This window comes from Mesoplodon densirostris, chromosome 11 (assembly GCF_025265405.1).
Source record: "Mesoplodon densirostris isolate mMesDen1 chromosome 11, mMesDen1 primary haplotype, whole genome shotgun sequence".
Lineage (NCBI taxonomy): Eukaryota > Metazoa > Chordata > Mammalia > Artiodactyla > Ziphiidae > Mesoplodon > Mesoplodon densirostris.
In genome coordinates, this window is record NC_082671.1 from 24,672,355 (window position 1) to 24,694,101 (window position 21,747).

The following is a 21,747-nucleotide window of genomic DNA, read 5'->3' on the forward strand; positions in this document are numbered from 1 at the left end:
AGGCTGGGCGGGCGCGGGCGGGCGCGGGCGGCCCTGCGCCGCCGCCGCCTCCGCCTCCACCTCCGCCGCCTCCGCCTCCGCCTCCGCCGCCTCCTCCCGGTGCCCGCGCTCGGCGGCCGCCCCGGAACCCGGCGAGCGCACGGGGGCGGGAGGCGGGCGCTCAGAGCTGGCGGGAGCCCCGGCCGCCCCCGGGCCCCCGGCCATGTCGGCCGAGGAGATGGTGCAGATCCGCCTGGAGGACCGCTGCTACCCGGTGAGCAAGAGGAAGCTCATCGAGCAGAGCGACTACTTCCGCGCCCTCTACCGCTCCGGCATGCGCGAGGCCCGGAGCCCGGAGGCCGGCGGCCCCGAGGTGCAGCAGCTGCGCGGCCTCAGCGCCCCGGGCCTGCGCCTGGTGCTGGACTTTATCAACGCCGGCGGCGCCCGCGAAGGCTGGCTCCTGGGCCGGCGCGGGGAGCCGGGCGGTGTCGGGGAGGAGGAGGAGGACATGGACGAGGTGAGCCTACTGTCCGAGCTGGTGGAGGCCGCCTCGTTCCTGCAGGTCACGTCCCTGCTGCAGCTGCTGCTGTCCCAGGTGCGGCTCACCAACTGCCTGGAGCTGTACCGCCTGGCGCAGGTGTACGGGCTGCCCGACCTGCAGGAGGCCTGCCTGCGCTTCATGGCCTTCCACTTCCACGAGGTGCTGTGCAAGCCCCAGTTCCACCTCCTGGGCTCGTCTCCTCAAGCCCCCGGGGATGTCAGCCTGAAGCAGAGGCTGAGAGAGGCCCGGATGACCGGGACTCCTGTCCTCGTGGCGCTGGGGGATTTCCTGGGGGGACCCCTGGCCCCTCACCCCTACCAAGGGGAGCCCCCGTCCATGCTCAGGTACGAGGAGATGACTGAGCGCTGGTTCCCGCTGGCCAACAACCTTCCTCCCGACCTGGTGAATGTCAGGGGGTACGGGTCCGCCATCCTGGACAACTACCTCTTCATCGTGGGCGGCTACAGGATCACCAGCCAGGAGATCTCCGCGGCGCATTCCTATAACCCCAGCACCAACGAGTGGCTCCAGGTGGCCTCCATGAACCAGAAGAGGTAAGCACCCAGCCGCTCTGCTGCTTTCCCATGCATCCACCTGTTCGGGAGTCCGTTCCCGCGTGTTTACTGGGCAGTCACAGGAGGTTGTGCTGAGGTGGGAATGACATCCTCGGGAGTGTTGCTGGCCTTGACTCTGGCAAAGTTCCCGATGAACTAAGAACTTGCTAGGAAGCAGAGGCCCTAGTGAGGTCAACTAGCTGAGTAGTTTCCTTGCAGGTATTGCGCCATTAGACAAATTACCTTTTTTTTTGGCGTCTCAGTGGAAAAAAAAAGATGTCTTTGGTTTCCTAGAAGGATACTTTCAAAGAAAGCTCTCTTTAATTTTGCTTGTATTTTTACCTTTTTTTGTTTTTTAGGAACTAATCCTGATTATAATGACACACGGGTAGTACACTGACTTTGGAGGATCTTGTTGTTAATGACTTTGAAGCTTTCCGTACTGAGGCACCAGTCTATGATCGGAAAATAATCATTGGACTTGTGTTAATATTAGCTATACAGGATTCCCTTTCTTACTTTTTGTCCTCTCTCTTGCATATCACTTTTCTTCCCAGACAGTCTTCATTATGGACCCAAGACTTGAGCCTGACATTGGTCACCTGCAGAATTAGAACATTACCATCCATGCCAGCCTTCTCCCTTCCCATCCTGCAAATCCCTCCCACCATGCACTTGGGTGACTTGAAGAAAGGCAGAGAAAAGGAGGAGATTGGGGGGAGGAGGAGAGAACAGAACCAGGAAAAGTATTTGGAAAACAAGAGCAAAGAGCATTATGGGAAGAAGTGGTAGGGGAAAAAAAGATGGTAGGGCCCAAGATGGCCCAGAGCCATTCAGAAGTGGGAAGAAGAATCAGTGTAACCGAAAAAAGGACAGGAATACCTTTTCTTCTTGTCCACCTGTACCCATCTCAAGCCCTACCATGGTTCCTGCTCTGAAGTGTGGAACGAGGAGTTGGGGGACTCACAGCGAGGCAAAAAAACCCCCCAAAAACTCTTAACGGGAATGGGAAGGTCATTACACATATTTACTTGACTCAGGGTTCCCCCCCCAGCCTAAGTCGGGGAGGGTCCACTGGCGTTATTTCTACTATAATATAAAATTCAATTTGGAAGGTGTTTTTTTCGGATGATAAAAAATACATAGTTATTCTAGAAAACTGGGAAAATGTCAAAGAATGAAGAAGCAGAAAGACTCTCACTCCCACTCCCTCTGTTCTGGAGGTGATAACCATCTACAGGTTGGCTTATTTTCTTCCAGCCCTTCTTTAGTGCATTATTTACACCATTGGGATGATGTATTCAAAATTTGATATCAGAGTGTTATTTTTAAACAGATTCTAAGAGCTTTAGTTGAAGCAACAAAGGAACATGCAGTGGTGATGGGTGGTGCTCAGATTAGGGGTACAAGGCCGAGAAGGTTGTCACCTCTACACATGTGTCTCCTGCTGTACATTTGGTGCTCAACACGCCACCCCTAGCTCCACAACTCTAACACGGCACCTCATGGGATTCTCTTTTCTCCACAAATCCTTGGTAGTCCTTTCCCCCCGCCCCCAGGAATGCCCTTACTGTCCTCTTTAGGGGGAAAAAAAAGTATTTGAGTAATGCATGAATACATGCTTAGAAAAATTGTAAATGACATGAAAAACCATGGAGTAAAAAAATATGTCTATCTGTAGACATAGTTATATAAGTATACAAACATTTATATTTATACATTATAAAGGTATATTTATATATATGGTGATAGTGGTTAACAGGGAAAAATGTATACATGTATGTATATACATGTTGGGGTGTCTGTGCATCTTATACATATTTTTACTCTAAAATTGATGAGCTTATGCTGATTATTATGGCCCTTGATATTTCCACTCTGAGAGTTTTTTCTATATCAGCAAATGTAGATCCCCCTCACTCTTGTTAACGGCTGTGCAGTGTTCCAGCCTATGGATGCACAGTACTGTAATTAGTTCTTCCCTTATTCGTGACCATTTAGGTCGTTTCCATTTGCCATTAATAAACAATGCTGTGTTGAACATCTTGGTATACGTGTGCCTAGCTTAGTAGGCATATGTGAGTTAGTTCTATATGGCAAATGCCTACAATCCCTGGATAGGTGGGGCAGAGGGTACATGCATTTAAAATTTTGGTAGCTTCTGCCAAATCGCCCATCAAAGGATTGTTCTAGTTCCCTCTCCTGTCAACAGCGTTTGAGCTTGCCAGTTCCCTATACTCTTGCTAAGATAAGACATTATCATCATTTTTAAATTTTTACCAATCTAGTAGGCAAAAACACTGGTGTGAATGTCTCTGCTTGGAAGAGATTGTTTCATATGTTTATTGGCCATTTGTATATCTTTTATAAATGGCCTTTGCCGTTTTTTTAAAAATTGGCTTATCTTTTTCGTATTCATTTTAGAAGTTCTCTTCATGTATATAGATATTAGTCACTCGTCTCTTAGGTAATGTTGCACATGTTTTTCCCCTGCCTTTACTTTATCAGAAGGCTCAAAAGGGAAATGCCTTAAGTTGACCAGGCAGGTGAAGTCAGTGAGTAGAGGGGTGGGTGAGAGTTATGATGAACCAGGGAGCTACTGACCCACCGCAAGAGGGCTCCACCTCTTGGCCACAGCTGGTTACTGCCGCAAAGGCGTGAGGAATGGTGTTGCCAGACATCCAGATATCCTGATTTTTAAATGTTGGCAACTTACTCCATTTAAAAAGCAAGCAAGTCAACGACAACACAAACCTTGTAGACAAAACAAAGTGTAGGCCACAACTGGCCTTGTGAGCCTCCAGTTTTGGACTTCAGGTTTATAGCGTATTCTAATAGGAAGAGATTTTAAATATTTTGTAGTCAGATTGGTCACGTGGGTCCTATGAGCTTTTTATGTTGCATATGAAAGGCTTCTACAAGCCAAGACTGAATATTCATCTATCTCGTGCTCTATTACTTTTATAGTTTTGCCACTTTACCTTGACATCTGAATCTGCTTGGGATTTATTTTCATATAAGGCATACTATAAGGTTATAACATGTTCTCTGAATGTCCCAATAGCCTTAATTCTTCAGTGTGATTTGCTAAATCAATTATCCTATGCTAATTTTCCTGTTTTCAAATTGGTAGATTGGCCATTCCTCTACCAATGACACATTTTAAAATTTTTGTAGCTTGGGAATCTTGTCTGGTAGAACAGACACCCATTTGTTCTGTTTTGTTTTATTTTAATTCTCTTGGTTATTCTTCATACATTTTCTCCTTCAGATATACTTTAGAATCACCTTGTCAAGTCCTGGTGGAATTTTGACTGGAATTACATTGTATCATAGGTTAATCTGGAGGAGGATTCACAGATTTCTGATACTTTGTAGCTGGAAAAATGGCTTGTTTTTCAATGTATTTATTTGGGTCTTTTGGTCCATCAGAAAAGGTTTCTTTTATTACCTTTGCATGGTCTGTGTATTTTTTGTTAGAATTATTCTTAGGTGTTTTCTAGTTATTATTGTTCTTTTTTTCCCTACACTTTTTTTTCATTATATTTTTTTAAATTGGGTTCCATATCGGAATTTGTACCCTTCTTTATCTCCTTCATACTTTGACTCAGATCTGACATGGTCTCAACCAGGAGTCCCTTCCTGAACCCTCAGTTGGGCTAAATGATCAAACTTCATGCTTTTCTAGCACACTCCTCACCTTGAATTGAAATCTTCTGTTTATGTTTGTTTCTCTCCCTTCCAGTTGGGGCCTATTGCTTATTCAATGCTTATGTATATTCATACTGCTAACATGGTGTCCAATAAATAATGGATGCTTAAAAATGCTTGGCTTTTTTGAATCATGGAATATATTTTACATTATTGTAATAAAAGTGAACATGTATATATATATATATATATATATTTGTTCTTTTAAAATGTAACATTACAGTGAATATTTTTAGCTTGTAACGGTCATTATAGTTATTTAGAATAGCTGAAAAATAATAGTAACATTTAATTAAGCATTTACTCTGTACTAGGTACTGTTCCTACAGCTTTGCATGTATCCTCTCACTTATTCTTCACAAGGATTATATTAGGGATGTTCCCATTTTACAGAGGCAGAGACTGAGGCACAGAAAGTAAATTGCTCAAGGTGTGTAAAAAGTAGAGTAACCGGGGCTTCCCTGGTGGCGCAGTGGTTGGGAGTCCGCCTGCCGATGCAGGGGACACGGGTTCGTGCCCCGGTCTGGGAGGATCCCGCATGCCGCGGAGCGGCTGGGTCCGTGAGCCATGGCCGCTGGGCCTGCGCGTCCGGAGCCTGTGCTCCGCAACGGGAGAGGCCACAGCAGTGAGAGGCCCGCGTACCGCAAAAAAAAAAAAAAAAAAAAAAAGTAGAGTAACCGAAATGTAAATATCCGTTGACTAGATATTGTTTAGAGAGTTTATAAGTTTCGGCTTAATGACTGACAGTGACCATCTTCATGCAGACCTTTAACTTTTCCTTTTAAAAATGATTTTCTTCCAAGAAGTGGAGCACAGATATTTCATGCTACTGCATTGCTTTTCAGAATTTCATTGTGTGTGCCTCAGCCTCACCTCAGCCTCTGTGCCAGCATTATTCTAGTCACTATTGAATAAACAACAAAGATGATATGGCTCCTGCCCAGAAGGAGTTTATAGTTGACTTTGGATGATGAGACAAATAAAAATGAAACCTAGAGTGGGATTATCCCTGGATAATGCGTTCAACACAGGTTCTGAAAACACTGGAGGAAACTTAGAACCTTGAGTACAAAGGGCACCTTTAGGCCTCTGGTTACACAGCATTTCACATCTACCTCGATTCACTGCCTTTGCGATGTATTCGGATGGTTGACAAAGAGGTCAAAGGCAGAGCAGCCCGCTTTCCCCAGGGACTGAACAGTGCAGTGATCCCAGAATCTTAAATAACAAGAGATAGGCGGGAACCCTGGGACTGGGAGATTTTATAAAGCCCTTTGCACCCTGGAGAAAATGGTGCAAAAACAAAAACAAACCAAAAACACAAAGAAACGTTGAGTGCTTTGCTCACTACTTGAAAACAGCAGTGTGAGTACAGAGCACTGTTGGAGAGGCTGCTCTGAAGTCCAAGTACACAGCACTGCCCGGTGGTCTGAACGTGAATTTGATCTCAGGAGTTGTCAGGACCTAATTTTTTACGTGTAAAGGCTTCTGTGCCCCCAGAATTGCTTGCTTCCCTTCCTCACTTTAATTAGCAATAACTTGCAGGAACTGGCACTGTTGCAGCCATCAGTTCATTAATTTCTCTATTTCTAGAGTTATCTCTAGTATCTTCTGTTGACTTGCACCCTTGCTCTGAAATCGGAGTTGGGTTGTGCCATCCTGTTTTCTGTGTGAACACGGCAACGTTGGGAGAGAAACCTAACAAGTCTCCTGGCAGAGAAGGAATTACAGTTGTCAGCTTTGACTGTCCCCTTTCCTCTGAGCCAGAGTTTAGTATTTTAGAGCATTTCTAGAGTCATGAAACCTTCAAGAGATTTTGTCCTCTGTGGTGAAGTGCAGTGGAGCACAAGGATAGTATGAAGTAAACTCTATGTCTGTTCACCTCCCCCCAGTATAATTTTGGCCAGCACTTTAAACTGCTTTGTGCATTAGGTTTGCTCAGAGGTGGTAGGTAGTAGGGAGCAACCATGACTTTTTTTTTTTTTTTTTGGTACGCGGGCCTCTCACTGTCGTGGCCTCTCCCGCTGCGGAGCACAGGCTCCGGACGCGCAGGCTCAGTAGTTGTGGCTCACGGGCCCAGCCGCTCCGTGGCATGTGGGATCCTCCCGGACCGGGGCATGAACCCGTGTCCCCCGCATCGGCAGGCGGACTCTCAACCACTGCGCCACCAGGGAAGCCCAGGAGCTTGCCTTTTATTCTGAGTTTTACCCTAATGGTAACAACTTTTCTAAGCAACAAATCCTAACAGTGGTTTACATTTATTTATTTATTTATTTATTTATTTTTGCGGTACGCGGGCCTCTCACTGTTGTGGCCTCTCCCGTTGCGGAGCACAGGCTCCGGACGCGCAGGCTCAGCGGCCATGGCTCACAGGCCCAGCCGCTCCGCGGCATGTGGGATCTTCCCGGCCCGGGGCACGAACCCGTGTCCCCTGCATCGGCAGGTGGACTCTCAACCACTGCGCCACCAGGGAAGCCCCGGTTTACATTTATTGAGCTCTCACTCAGGGCTGCATGTCATGGTCACTCCTTTAGATGTCCTCCCTATGTCCTGCTCTCTGAGATAGGCATTATTATTGGCCACATTTTCCCAAAGGGGAAACTGAGGCTCAGTGAGTTTCATTAACTTGCACATATCACAGGGCCCGCACTCTAAGCCACTCAGACCCCGAATCGTCCTGCCCTTCCGATGGTTATAATAGCTCTTGTTAGTCTTTGATACCTGTGTGCTGGTGGTTGGCTTGGTTCGTGTTACTCAGCTTTTAAGGATTTCAAAAGCTTTTTATTTCTTCTAAGTGAAGTAGAAATTAGATCGTCATCTCAGTCTTCTCACTTTCATTTCTATTTACTGTAAGTCAAGTATGTAGCTACAACAAATCGTTATTTGATTTAAAATTCTTTTCGCCTCCTGAATGGAGTATGTCAGGGATCAATATTAAGAAAACACTGTAGGGACTTCCCTGGTGGCGCAATGGTTAAGAATTCGCCTGCCAATGCAGGGACATGGTTCGAGCCCTGGTCCGGGAAGATCCCACATGCCGTGGAGCAACTAAGCCCGTGCGCCACAACTACTGAGCCTGTGTGCCACAACTACTGAAGCCCGCACGCCGTGCTCCACAGCAAGAGGAGCCACTGCAATGAGAAGAGTAGCCCCCGCTCACCGCAACTAGAGAAAGCCCGCGTGTAGTAACGAAGACCCAACGCAGCCAAAAATAAATAAATAAATTTATAAAAAAAAAAACCGAAAGCACTGTAGAGGTGATACTTTTTAAAAATAAGTGATAGCTTGGATTCATAGCTTTACCCTTCAGAATGTGAAGAGTAGAAAAGTTATTTTCAGAAAATGGGCAAAGGCAAGAATTTATGGAAGCGAGAGCACTTTGTACAGAAGCCCAGCACTTTGTCCATTACAGCCAGTGACTATTGCAGTTGGCAAGCGAGAAACCCATCCTCCTGAGGTTAAGAAACGTAGGCAGTGACATGCAGGCCAGCATTCCCTCCGGTGACCTCTTTCTGCAAGTTACCCTTTTCAACTCTTACAACGTACATTTCTTTTCCCTACTGAGACTCAGATCAACTGAGATTTAGTGACTTGTTCCAGCTCACAGAGCTGTTGAGTGGGGGAGCTGAGACGTCCCTGTACGAGCCCGGGTTCATAATCCTTGGCAGTGTGCCTCTTCATCAAGTGGCCTGTGTTGGGGAGGGAATTGCATCATAAAACAAGTTCAACATTGGAAAAGTGTTTCTCTTTTCAAGTGAATTTGAGCATGTTGGGGTCTGGAGAGACTGAGTTGTTTACTCTCAACTGCCTATGCGTTCAGCCTCAGAAAGAAGCCCCTTACATATTGCTTAGGACAAATGATTATGCTGGAGGAATATCAAGAACTGTTTTGATCTTACAAAATTTACTATCTGTGTACCTTTAGGAAGCAAACACAGGTTGTGGGTTGGTCAAATTTTAAGCTTTATTTCCTTCAGATCCCCAGATTTGCACACACAGAGAGGGCATCATGGTCAATTTTAAGGACCATTGGCAGCAGGAAAGGTAAGCAACATGAACCAAGGACCCCCCAGTAACTGCCACCCCGGTGAAGTCTATTGGCGTGAAAAACGGAGTGACTGGCTGAGTTCAGTGGACAGTATGAGGTTCTTGATGAAGAATACCCTATTTACTCTCTGATTTGAAAACCAAAACTAAGCTAAAACTCCTTTTTAATGTAATGTAAACATTACAGGGACTTTTGAAAAGAATCTTAACTTTTTAGTAGGTGACGATTACTCACATATGTTCTAGATCATAATGCACCATTGTTTATTAAACACCTGTCAGGAGATCAGGCATGGCTGCCTGTTCACTGCTGCTTTTTCATCTACCCTCTTACATGCTTTTTCCATTTGGAGCCGCTACCCCCCATTCTTCCTTAGGATGTTGTTACTTTTGAAGAACTCATTGTGTTGGCGTTAGATGAGGCCTCTAAATGCACCGGCTCTACCTTCTTTATTTCAAACACTAGAAAACTGAGAAATTTTAGTGATGGTATCTTTTCTCTGGGTAGTACTTTCTGATAAGCTGTGTGGTGTAATTGTCTCGACCACCCTGTGATGGGCATGGCCCCCACGCTAGAGACAAAGGTCAGATAGCTGGTTATCAGCAGAGCGGGTCTGGAAGCAGGTCTCCTGCTTTGTGCTGCTGCTCGTATTACTGTAAACTTGAGATGGTTGCACGTATCACAGTCGGCTGACCCAGCACTTCCAAATGCTTATATCCTTCCTGGCCTTCAAAGAGTCCATTAATCTTTATGTACTACATTGAAAGAAATTAATGTTTTTCTTTTCAATTCAAAGGTCATGAGGCTTTTATTTAGTATCCGAAGCCAATAAGCAGAGTTAATTGTATTACTGAATATGGCCCTTAAAACCAATGCGTTTCTCTTTTTAAAATTATTTACTCTTGTTATAGGTGATCATTTGTTGATAGAGATATTTGTTGAGTTAACATGTGTGAATACCCTAAGAATGCCAGATCAAAAGAGTTTTTTTTTTTTTTTTTTTTTTCCGATACGCGGGCCTCTCACCGTTGTGGCCTCTCCCGTTGTGGAGCACAGGCTCCGGACGCGCAGGCTCAGTGGCCATAGCTCACGGGCCCAGCCGCTCTGCGGCATGTGGGATCTTCCCGGACCGGGGCACGAACCCGTGTCCCTTGCATCGGCAGGCGGACTCTCAACCACTGCGCCACCAGGGAAGCCCTCAAAATAGTTTTAATTAGTTCAGTGCTTACCTCCCCCTACCTTATATGTTGTGAAGCAATATAGAAGCTGCCCTCATATCGAGGAGGGTGGGTGAGTGATCTGCTTAGGTGAACTCATGGTAAAGGGGTGTCTGGACCACCCTGTAGCAAACAACCTTTGCATGTGCTTGTCTGTGTAGGCAGCACTGGTGTGTACCTAGGATGGAGCCTACCCACTGGGAATAGAGAGAGGCAAGGGAATGGGGTGGGTACTTGCTCCCACTCTTGAAAGAGGGATTGAGTTTATTTTATTTATTATTTATTTATTATTGAAGTATAGTTGATTTACAATGTTGTGGGTTTTTTCTATTTTTTACTGAATTATATTTTTAAATTTGTTTTTATTGAAGTATAGAGGTATTGAGTTTAGCATATACAAAGTGGTTCTTGGTTTAAGCAAAGCAAGATTAGTCCTTGTTATATTGAAAATTGCTTATCTTCAATAGCTAAAGTTTGGAGAATGCACCAAACTTGTAGATTCTTGGGGACAAGAGTGAAATTTGAGATGCCGTTCAGTCATTCCTTTGTCCCCAGGCGGAATAGCACCCAAATTGGAGAGCTCATTTCCTTCAAATATCCAACAGATTCCTCACCCTGCTTTAGCAGATCATGCCATTGTCTTACTTCTTTTTTCTTGTGTATTTTGTCTTAATTTTTTGCTTTCAAAAGCTGTACATTTTATTTTTGGCTGCGCCGTGCAGCTTGCGGGATCTTAGTTCCCCAATCAGGGATCAAACTCGTGCCCACTCCATTGGAAGTATGGAGTCTTAACCACTGGACCGGGAAAGTCCCTTTTGTCTTACTTCTTCTTTTTTTTAAATTATCATTTATTTATTTATTTAATTTACGTTTTTTGGCTGCGTCGGGTCTTAGTTGCGGCACGCGGACTCTTTGTTGTGGTGCGTGGGCTTCTCTCTAGTTGTGGCGTGTGGGTTTTCTCTCTCTAGTTGTGGCGCGCGGGTTCCAGGGCACGTGGGCTCTGTAGTTCGTGGCATGCGGGCTCTCTCGTTGAGGTGTGTGAACTCCGTAGTTGTGGCGCACGGGCTTAGTTGCCCCGAGGCCTGTGGGATCTTAGTTCCCTGACCAGGGATCGAACCTGCGTCCCCCGCGTTGTAAGGTGGATTCTTTACCACTGGACCACCAGGGAAGTCCCAGTCTTCTGAATGATCAAAAGAACTGACTTTGTGGGCCTTTGTGTCTCTCTTTCAGGTCTAACTTCAAACTCGTGGCTGTTAATTCAAAACTCTATGCCATTGGTGGGCAGGCCGTTTCTAACGTTGAATGTTACAGCCCTGAGCAGGATGCCTGGAATTTCGTGGCACCCTTACCAAACCCTCTGGCTGAGTTTTCTGCGTGTGAGTGTAAGGGGAAGATTTACGTCATTGGAGGATATACGACGAGAGGTAAGTAAAGGGGCCTAGTAGGTGGTCCTCCTACACGTGAGCTTTGGCACCCTGGGAGAGGGCAGCAGGGGCTGGAGGAAACCCTCTAGTGTGATTTTATGTATTACATAGTATATATTTACGTATCTGGAAAAAAGAGCATCCTGTATGACAGGGGCAGTTTGGACAGGAGGGGCCTTTGATGCCTTTGTGTGAGCGTGAAAATTGAAAGGGGGAGGGGGAGCTGTGAACAAAATGTATTTTCTTCCTGCTTTGGAAAGCCCACCTTGTGGTCCGCCATCCTGTGACTTGGCTGGGTAACTCCCATCCTTCTCCCAAACGCACACTGAATCCGCCCCGTCCAACACTATGGAATTTAGTGCCACAGCATTCTTGCAGATCTTTGTTTTCACTTTCTCCCTTGTGTTTGGGCACAAGCATATCAGATACAGATTCCAGAAATTCAGCTCCGGGTGGTTGTTCCCATATCATAGAAGGAGCAAGTACATGAAGAGAATTCTTTCCTGACCAGTGATGGGAAGGGGTTGTGCTGTTTATTAAACCGTACATATGTGTTTTTCACTTTTGTGGGTGGGCATTTTATAGTTAATGATGTGGAAATAAAAAGTTTCTCCAGAGGCGTTATACTGCTGGTCTTGGTAGGAAGCATCTCACAGCTTGGTTTTCTGTTACTTGGTTTTCTATTATTAACCGTAAGAAAGGCAATGGTGGACTACCAGGAAGAGGTGTGTCTTTCCTGTTATCTCTTTCCTTCCCTTAAAGCAGTTGTTTCCAAGTTATCTCATGGCCAAGACAGTTTATTTCTTCTTTTGGTCTGTCTGACTGTATAATGCCCAGAACTTTTAGAAAAGGCATAACTGGACTCTTAGCCACATTGAAGTAGTAGAGTTACCATTATATTTGACATAGTGAAATAACCTATCACCTCTGTATGGTGTGATATGGGCAGGACAGAGCTCTCCAGCCCTGGCTGATAACAGGCGTGCTGCTGATGGCCCCAGGAAGCTGCATGTGACCATTTATAACTTTGCAAAGAACAGAAATCCACGTAATAATAATATGAAGTAGGTGCCAAAAATTCTTTTCAACATAACCAGATGTGTCTTGTTTTGGGGATATATGTTTGAGGAAGAAGATAAATGTAAGGTATTTTATGAGCATCTGATTTACTTTTTTTTTTTTTTTTTTTTTGGTGACAGCAAAAGATTTTGATGAACACTTCTTAGAGTACCTCTAAACAGTTGATTGGTGGGGAGGGTGGTAGGCGGTGTTTTAGTTTCCTGTGGCTGACTTACTTAACAAATGACCACAAACTTGGTGGCCTAAAGCAACAGAAATGTATCCTCTCACGGTTCTGGAGACCAGGAGTCTGAAGTCAGGGTGCCAGGAGGATCATGCTCCCCCCGAAGGCTCTAGGGCAGAAACCTTCCTTGCCTCTTCCCGGCTCTGGTGGCGCCAGGTGTTCCTTGGCTAGAGGCTGCGTGATTCCAATCCCTGTCTCTGTCTCCTCTGTGTGTATCCTTGTCTTCCTCTTCTGTCTCTTATAAAGACATGCATCTCATTGGATTTAGAGCCCAGCTGGGTAATCCAGGATGACCTCGTCTTGAGATTCTTAACTAAATTACATCTGCAAAGACGCTTTTTCCGAAAAACGTCACATTCAAAGGTTCTGGGGGTTAGAAGATGAACATATGTTTCAAGGAGTCACCATTCAGCTTTCTACAGGTGGTATGTTTATTTATGCATTTAAGAAAAGGCAGTGGTGACATGGGAGGAGGAGAACGGTGAGGTTTTTTCTTTTTCACTCCAAGTTTTCATTACTTGTCCCTAGTGACTCTCCACTGATGATAAGATAATTGCCAGCTTTTCCTTTACGGGTAATTGAAAGAAAATGAGACCTAGCAGTCATTTCTTTCATCTTCAACGTTGGTGTTCAGGTTACAGTGGTCAACTTTATAGACTTAACTAAACCATAGACCCGGGAGAATTCCTGTGCATGCATATGTACCTCTATGTGTATCTGTGTGTCTTCTCTCCTAGGAAAGTAAATACAGTTATTTACTTTTGCACATTTCTAAGAATTCTGACTCCTCCCTAGATTTTGTGACACAGAATGCGCCCTGTGGGCTGACCCAATGCACACAATATCCCTTGGCTTCTCTTCTAACCAGGAGCTGGGAAGCACTGACAGGCAGCCCTGTAACCTGAAGACTATGCAGCTGGTAGATTTCCTAGTTTTTCCATGACCCTGGCTGAGCAAACGTTCTTTAGATTTGACCTGGAAAACCCTTGCTTGTGTGTTTTCCAGTTTCACAAGCCACTACTAATGTGCCTTCTTCACTTGGGCCACCCACTGTGATTCCTGTCCCGGCTTCCCCGAGCCAAATCCCCACGATGGGATGGTTAGGTGATGCGGATGGATGACTGTTTGTGTAAGGACCGAAAACGAGTTTTCTACGATGGGAGGGCAGGGCAGTTCCTCGTCCTCTGAACCCCCCCTCCTCCTCTGCTTGGGCTCTGCCCAGCACTTCCTAATAGTTCCTTGTCTTTAAAACAAGAAGTCATAATTGTCATGAAAAAAAAAATTCAGGACTTAAAGTTGGCTTCGTAGCCTGCCGACTTCTTACATTAGGTGAGACTTTTAAAATTTAGTAAGGAATAGTTTGTGATTTTTATGATAGCTGTTTGATTATTTTAATTCTTTGGCTGGCACTGAAGAAATGAAATTCGATAGAAAGTAGTAGTAACCACTAAAGGGAAGAAAGATGATTTGTTAAATGTCAGAATCGACTCTAGATGTAAAAGCAGAAAGATCTTTCCGCCAACTCAAACGACCTCATCATGGTCTGAGCCCTCGTTGGGTGAGGAGAGAAAACATTTACAGAAGACCTGGAAGGACCTTCAGACCTGGACCTGAGAAATAAATACATTGAAGCTTTGCTAGAATAAGTCCTTTATTCGTGGGGTGGGGAGCCAGGTTACTAAGGAGCACTAGTTGGATAGATTAGTAACCAAACTCCCTAGGGCTGACTCCTAGGATGAGCTGTGTCACAATTGCTACAAAGGAAAGAAAGAGCGGGAGGTCATAGTCTTGGTGGAAAACAGAAGCTGTAACAGTTTTGACATCTCTGCAGGCTCCGGACGGCTGCACACACAGGATCTGGGCTCCTTTCCCTTCCCTCTGTGCCCTCTTAGGAGACACTTGACTTGGTAGCAGAGAGCACAGTGGAGCTCTAATTACTGCCCACTGTGGGTGGATCCTTCTGTCTCAGGAGGAAGTACTCCTCCCAGCTTCTGCAGCCATCCAAAGGCTGTGCGCTTTAGTTGGACATCAGTTCCCAAGCTGGGCTGTCTCTTACACTGATTTTGTTGTTTAAAAAACAACAACAAACAGAAAGTTCATTATTTTGGCTAATTCAGAGCATTTTCTTTTCTTTTTTTTTTTTTTTTGCGGCACGCGGGCCTGTCACTGTTGTGGCCTCTCCCGTTGCGGAGCACAGGCTCCGGACGCGCAGGCCCAGCGGCCATGGCTCACGGGCCTAGCCGCTCCGCGGCATGTGGGATCTTCCCGGACCGGGGCACGAACCCGTGTCCCCTGCATCGGCAGGTGGACTCTCAACCACTGTGCCACCAGGGAAGACCCAATTCAGAGCATTTTTAATTTTTTTTTCTCAGTCTAAAATATTCCATTTATTCTTTCCTTGAGGAGAAAAGGAGAAAAAAACCAAAAGGAACAATAAAAAAAAGAAAAATGAAGCTAGATATTTTAAATTTCACAAGCATTTTTCAAAAAGAGAGTAGGCAATATTTTTCCTTGAAAAAGCTATTCAAAAATCATCAGGGGTAGTCTTTCATCTACCATCCGATTTTATCCACACAATAATTAACCATCTCTTGTGAAACGGGGTGGGGAAGGGGGAACGGCCTTTGCCAGTGTGTCTCTGGTGTTACAGTTGGGAAACAGAATTGCCAGTGATTCTGTGGCTTGAAGGTCAGAGGTGAGATTTTCTTGCATCTCTCCTGACTTGCAGCTCTGCGCCCTTTCCTTTTAGACAGCTCCAGAGATCCTGCTCGGCTCGCTTGGCTTGTTTTGTAGAATCTGTCGTCAAGGATAGATCCTCTTGGGGCTCTGCCTGTCGTCTGCGTTAAGCAGTGAGTCATTCTGTAGATACTGATGAGGATTCTGAGGCTCGGATTCTTTGTACGCTGGCCTGGTGGTTCTTAAGGGTGCAAGGGTCCCAGGGAGGAGGGGATGCTCCGTCCCAGCGGCTCATCCCCCTGGCCTGGCCTGACCGACTCTGACAGCCTCCCAGACAGGGGACATACCTGAACGGCAGGCCAGTGGGGATGATTCTGCACGGATCTCCTCCCAGCCATTTCGAAAACTATTTCCCCAACCTCGGCTCTCCTGAAATAGTTTTGCCTCTGTGGTAGCCAGTCACTCAGGTGGAGGTAGGTGTGTATGTCCAGCCCAGGCAGCCGGCCTTGCTCCCGGTCGCTGTGTCATCATGCGGCTTCTTCCTGCCTTTCAGACCGGAACCTGAACATCTTGCAGTACTGCCCCTCCGCTGACACCTGGACGCTCTTTGAAACGTGCGACGTCCACATCCGCAAGCAGCAGATGGTGTCCGTGGAGGAGACCATCTACATCGTGGGGGGCTGTCTCCACGAGCTGGGGCCCACCCGGAGGGGCAGCCAGAGCGAGGACATGCTCACCGTGCAGTCCTACAACACTGTCACCCGCCAGTGGCTCTACCTCAAGGAGAACACGTCCAAGTCGGGCCTCAACTTGACGTGCGCGCTTCACAATGACGGCATCTACATCATGAGCAGAGACGTGACCCTGTCCACCAGCTTGGAACACCGAGTCTTCCTCAAGTACAACATCTTTTCGGATAGCTGGGAAGCCTTTAGGCGTTTCCCAGCCTTTGGACACAACTTGCTGGTCTCCTCACTTTATCTGCCCACTAAAGCAGAGACATGACCGAATTGACTTAGCATTTAAAAGAAACCTGGTTCAAGACCAAAAAACAAGAAAACAATGTCCAATTTCGAGAGAGACTGATTTTTAAAGGGAAAATGTGGGTTTTAGGCCATTTATACAAAAGCTGTAAATACGCTTACTTGAACTAATTACTTGAAAACTTGTGGAAAAAAGAGACCAACTTTATTATTTTTTTAATTATTGATTTTTAAATTATGGGAGCAAATCCATGATAACGTTTTCATACAAATGTGATACCCTTGGGCCAGTGACTGAAACTGATCCTCAAAAAGGAGATTCATCGTGCCTGCTTGGTAAAGGGCCAAAGTCAATAATTGGCATGAATGGAAAAGATGATTTTAAAATCAGTTTTATTTAGGTCACTTGGAATATCATTGATACCTTAAGTGAGAGATTATTTTTTTGGTTATTAATTTACTTGACAAACGTATTAACACTGTCTTTCTCCCCCGGTCACACCCACATGTATTGCAGTGTGTTTAAAATAGGTTCTATGTTTGTATATTTTATTTGCACACGACTTTCCAGGAAACTTACACCAGTGGAACCCAGCACCCAGTCCTCCCCCAAACCTGCATAAAAACATTCTCAGCTATTTTTCCAGTCTTTTTTTTCCGGTTACAAATGCTGAGTAAATAGGAAGGTATAACCTCTTATTTCATTTATGTAGCAGATTGCAGATTTATGTGGTCAGATAGGTCATATTGCTAGGCGTTCTGTATTTCTTCAAAGAGAGGATATATTGTTTCATTCTGTTCTTTTAAAAGGACAGATCTCTATGTTTTTAAAATCGAGTCTTAAATTTAAGTGGGAAGGGAAGGAAGCACCAAATAAGGGGGAAAAATGCCTTTGAGAGTTACTTTTATTGACTGTATTTGACTTCTTTTTTTTAAGTTTGAAACAGTGACTTTATATTTCGGTCAGGCACCTTTCTAATTTAATCTCGGCTTTTTAATCCATGCTTTGCTTTTGTGGGGTAAGGTGAGGGTAGCTTTGAAACGTTTGTGCTGGAGAGAGGGGAAGAAGCCCCTACAGAGATGGAATGGCATCTGGTAGGATTTCTGGAACCTGGTAATGTGCTCTGCTTGCCTCGGTTGTTAAATCAAGTGGAACCCAGCTCAAGCAGTTGTTTACAGCAAGTCAGTTAACAAATGAATACAATCTTCTGCCAGTTACAGATCAGCATTTCTTTAAAAATATACAGGCATATCTCGGAGATAGTTCAGTTCCAGACCACTGCAATAAAGCAAGTAAAGCAAGTTGCAAGAATTTTTGGGTTTCCCAGCATGTATAACGGTTATATTTACACTATACTGTAGTCCGTTAAGTGTGCAATAGTACTACGTCTAGAAAAACAAGGTACATGCCTTACTTTAAAAATGCTCTATTGCTAAAAAATGCCAACCCTTATACCTGACAAGGTGGGGTTGCCACAGATCTCCCATTTGTAAAAAACGCATTATCTTCGAAGTGCAATCAAGTGAAGCACAATGAAACAAGATATGCCTGTATACACGCACGTAAAGAAATTTTATTGTCATTGAAAAACACTTTCTGAGATTCTCTGATTTTCTGTGATGGAATAAGTTTAAACTGTGAGCTGGACCCTATCTTTCTGTCCTAACATTCCAGTTTCAGCATGCCTCGCTTTAAGAAACTCCCGTAGAAAAAGGAAAACGGTTGCAGCAAATTCATGCACTCAGCACACGTGCTGAGCGCCTCTAGTATGCATTCACCATGCAGCTGTCACAGAGGAGGTAGTAACCTTGACAGGCTTCACTTTACCCAAGGAGTCACCACAGGATTTCCAGGCAGCTGTGGCCTCCTTTACATATATTATGGTATATTTAAAATTAGGGTCTACTTGTAAAAATTCTAGTTGCATAACTTTTCAGGAATACTTCTGTTAGGTAAAATGAGGTGTCTTTATTGCGGACCTGGAGACAGATCTTTGCATCTTGTCACCAAATCTTATCAGCACTCTCCTTTCAACACTATTTAAGGGTTTCTAAGCCAGATCCATTTGTTCTCAAATACTTAGCCTTTTTTTTCTTTTAAAAAAAACCCCAACAACTCTGACCTGAAATCTTCTGGAAATGGTACTTTAATAATAGTTATATTAATTTATATTCATTATAGAATTGAATTTCCAGTGACCAAGAATTTCATTACATATATTTAAAAATCTAATTTATTTTAGATAGCATTAGCTTTTGTTACTATAGATCTTAATGTCTTTAAGGCTTAACCTTATATATTCATAAGATTCTAGCCAGTTGAATTAATTCTGGACAAACAATTGGAGATTAGCTCGTAAATACCCACTTTGTAAAAAATACAGTATTATTCCTGCCAACCAGTTCTCTTCCTCATTACATTCTTTGGGTCCATTTTCCGAATGCTGACAATTAGATGCTTGGACCAAGTGAAGGCATACTCTGATCCACAAAGCTCTTTTTATAAACCAGGTTTGATGTGTGTGTGTATGTGCATCTCTGTGTGTGTGTGTGTGTGTGTGTTTGCATTTGCACGCATCTGGCATATTAAGCTCTCTCTAAGATACGCAGACTCCTAAGAAGACTGTTCCTTGGGGCTGCCAGTGGTACGTAGGCAAAGTGGAAAGTGCAGTAGGACAGATCTGTGGATTTGGGACATGATCCTTCCTGCTGTACACATCAGCTGTGTTGGCATTTTGCGGGTAATTTTAATTTAGCCTTGTTCTCTCACTGGTGCCAATGTTATACTAAAGGCTGTACCTGTGATGAAGGCAATGTTGCTTTGAAAGTCTCCCTTTGTTTCCTCTCTTTCTCTATACATGTTCTCCTTCTTTTCAGAGATGCTTCTGAGGGGTGCTGACCTCTCTGTGGGGAGGGGAGTTACTGGGAGGACCCCAGTGGTGGCCACCCTGCCAGAAGCGGCCTATTTCACTGAGAATGGTCTGAATGGCACAATGAGTCCTGAGTGTGACTTGTTGGAGGAAGGTTGTTGGTTCTTCCTGTCATTCTTTCTGGCTTTGTCTTCTGCACCCTTAGTTTCAGAGGCCTCTCCCTTTGTTTTTCTGATGAATGTGTAGGAGTTGACTATTTCAACCGTATTTGTTAAATCTTAACAGTGAAGTACTGAGGAGGTTATGGATACTAGTAAGAAGCAAGTAGATGTAGATGAAGCATGAATACCAAAGAGAATTTCACTCTGCCATTTTTTTGGAACCAAAATCCCAAGTAATTCCAAATGCCTTAGATATCAATTAAAGTTGTACTGAGGTGGACAAAGCTCTTTCTCTACAGAGAGAGGAATCAAGTAAATGCCTGTTCTCTTTCAAAAAACCATTACTGAGCAGTGTGGATGCCGTGTTTTCAGATTTCCAGGTAAATTCATGACTCTACCTGTTTGGCTGCACAGGTGAATCAAGTGGAAAGGCTTTGGCCTTCCTGGTCGACCAGCATTTAATAAGCAGTGGCTTAATGCAGAGTACTTGAGAGACAGCATAGCAACAGAAAGGGAATATGGGTGAGTTGTTAGATGCCTTTCTCCTGCACCAGGGGTGGGAATACAGAACATCTGTGTCACCATTCTTTCAAGGAGGCATTGTGAATGAGCGGCACTCCTCTCCTCCCGGGTAGGAACTGGTCTTAAAATCTGTGTCATTAATGCTTCCAGGCATCCACTACCAGTCCCATCAGAGTGAGGTGAAATCTATTTGTCATCCCTGCCTTAGGCAGAGGAGTGAATGAATTACGTGAGTAGACACCGCCCAAGATGGCTTTGAAAGCAGTGAGCTGATTCAGCTCAGTTCCCTGGTTCCCAGAAATATGTATTAAATGTCTATCATGTGAAAGAAAGTGCTAAGAAGTGGGGATACAGACATAAGTAAGCCACCATCCCCGGCCTTGAAGAGCTTACAGCCTTGTGAAAATGATGGCCGTGATGGTCGTAACTAGACTGTTCGTCTGGAAGATGCCCACTTTTGTTGGGTGCACTGGGGCTCCCTGGCTTTCCTGCCTCTTCAGTCCTGGTTCCAATCTGTCCCCTACTTTATGGTTGACTAACAATCATCATGAACCAGCTTTTCTCTAGATTTGAACATTACATCCTATGGTTTCTGTTTTTCACAGTATGCTCTTTTCTCTCTACTTTTTGTAGTCTTCTCTGTACTTCATTTTTCAGAAAAGAATGATATGAGATCTGCTTTATTTAAAATACTTACTAGGCTCCACAGCTTATGGAGCTGAGAGCTCAGCAGCTTGAGCCCATGAAAAGGAGGAGCAAAGCCAGGGAAGCAGGTACTGGGAGAAAGGAAGCTGTTCACGTGTGCGTTTGTACCTATGCCTTTAACACACTTCCATAAACAGTTTTCATAAAGAAATGGACATTGAGACACTGGTCCTGACTGCAAGTCAGTTGATTTGTTGCCTTTGTGATAACTGTCAAAGGGTATGTTTCATTCACATGAGAGTATTTAGTTTTCATTTTCTGGTGTTAACTTAGGAACACGATACAAAATACCAGTTGACACAGGCTGACTTCTGCACTTGACGTAACCATTTTTATCCATTCCTGTAGGAGACAGATTAAATGTAAAAGACGGTCAATTTTGAGTTGCAAAGGGTGCTGAAATGACCTTGATAGAGTTGGCTTGTGCTCTGTCAAGTGGATGTCACAGTCTCTTACTAGTAAAGAGAAAGAAAATGTCATTTGCATTCTTGTGTCATTTTTCTAAAAAAATACTTAATGGGGGCTCTTTAGATGTCTCTGCAATGTTTTCATATCTAGTGGTCATTTTAGGCAAAATGATAATCCGTAGAATGAAGAGTTATGTTTTGTTATGACTGATTCTTTGCTAAAAAGGTTGTATTGAGCCTTCAATTTCACGTGCGGCTTAAAATGTAAACACATCACATGATTCATTTCAGTACAATGATGCCTATGAAGCACTTGTTCAAACAGCATTCCTTTGTGTTTAGAACTACAGAAGAAAATCTCTTCAAATAAAATAGTTCTGAATCAGTGTATGTTGTCCTTGAAGTATGAGCTGTGCACTCAGGGCTGGGAGGAGGCAGACAAGGCGTGAGACAGGCCCCTGCCGTGGGAGCTCCGGACTGCCTGGAAGGCCAGGCGAACACGTGAGCCAGTTAGAGAGGTGGCGTTTGGCTGGAGGAGGAGTCACGTGGGGCGTCTCGCGAGAGCTGCTAGTGTTGGGAGAAGAGGGAGCGGGGAGGAGGGTCTCTGAGTCCTTATAATTATGAATAAAAGAATGAAGTCTAAATC

The 21,747-nt window shown here is 44.6% G+C and overlaps 1 protein-coding gene across 1 annotated transcript; it reads left to right on the forward strand.

Moving 5' to 3' along the window:
* The first annotated feature begins 74 nt into the window (after positions 1-74).
* KLHL42 (kelch like family member 42) lies at positions 75-21,491 on the forward strand. Its single transcript, XM_060112299.1, has 3 exons — positions 75-1,074; positions 11,281-11,474; positions 16,007-21,491. Exons 1-3 carry the CDS (start codon positions 203-205, stop codon positions 16,456-16,458), a joined length of 1,518 nt encoding a protein of 505 aa, XP_059968282.1. The 5' UTR covers positions 75-202; the 3' UTR covers positions 16,459-21,491.
* The last annotated feature ends 256 nt before the right edge of the window (positions 21,492-21,747 follow it).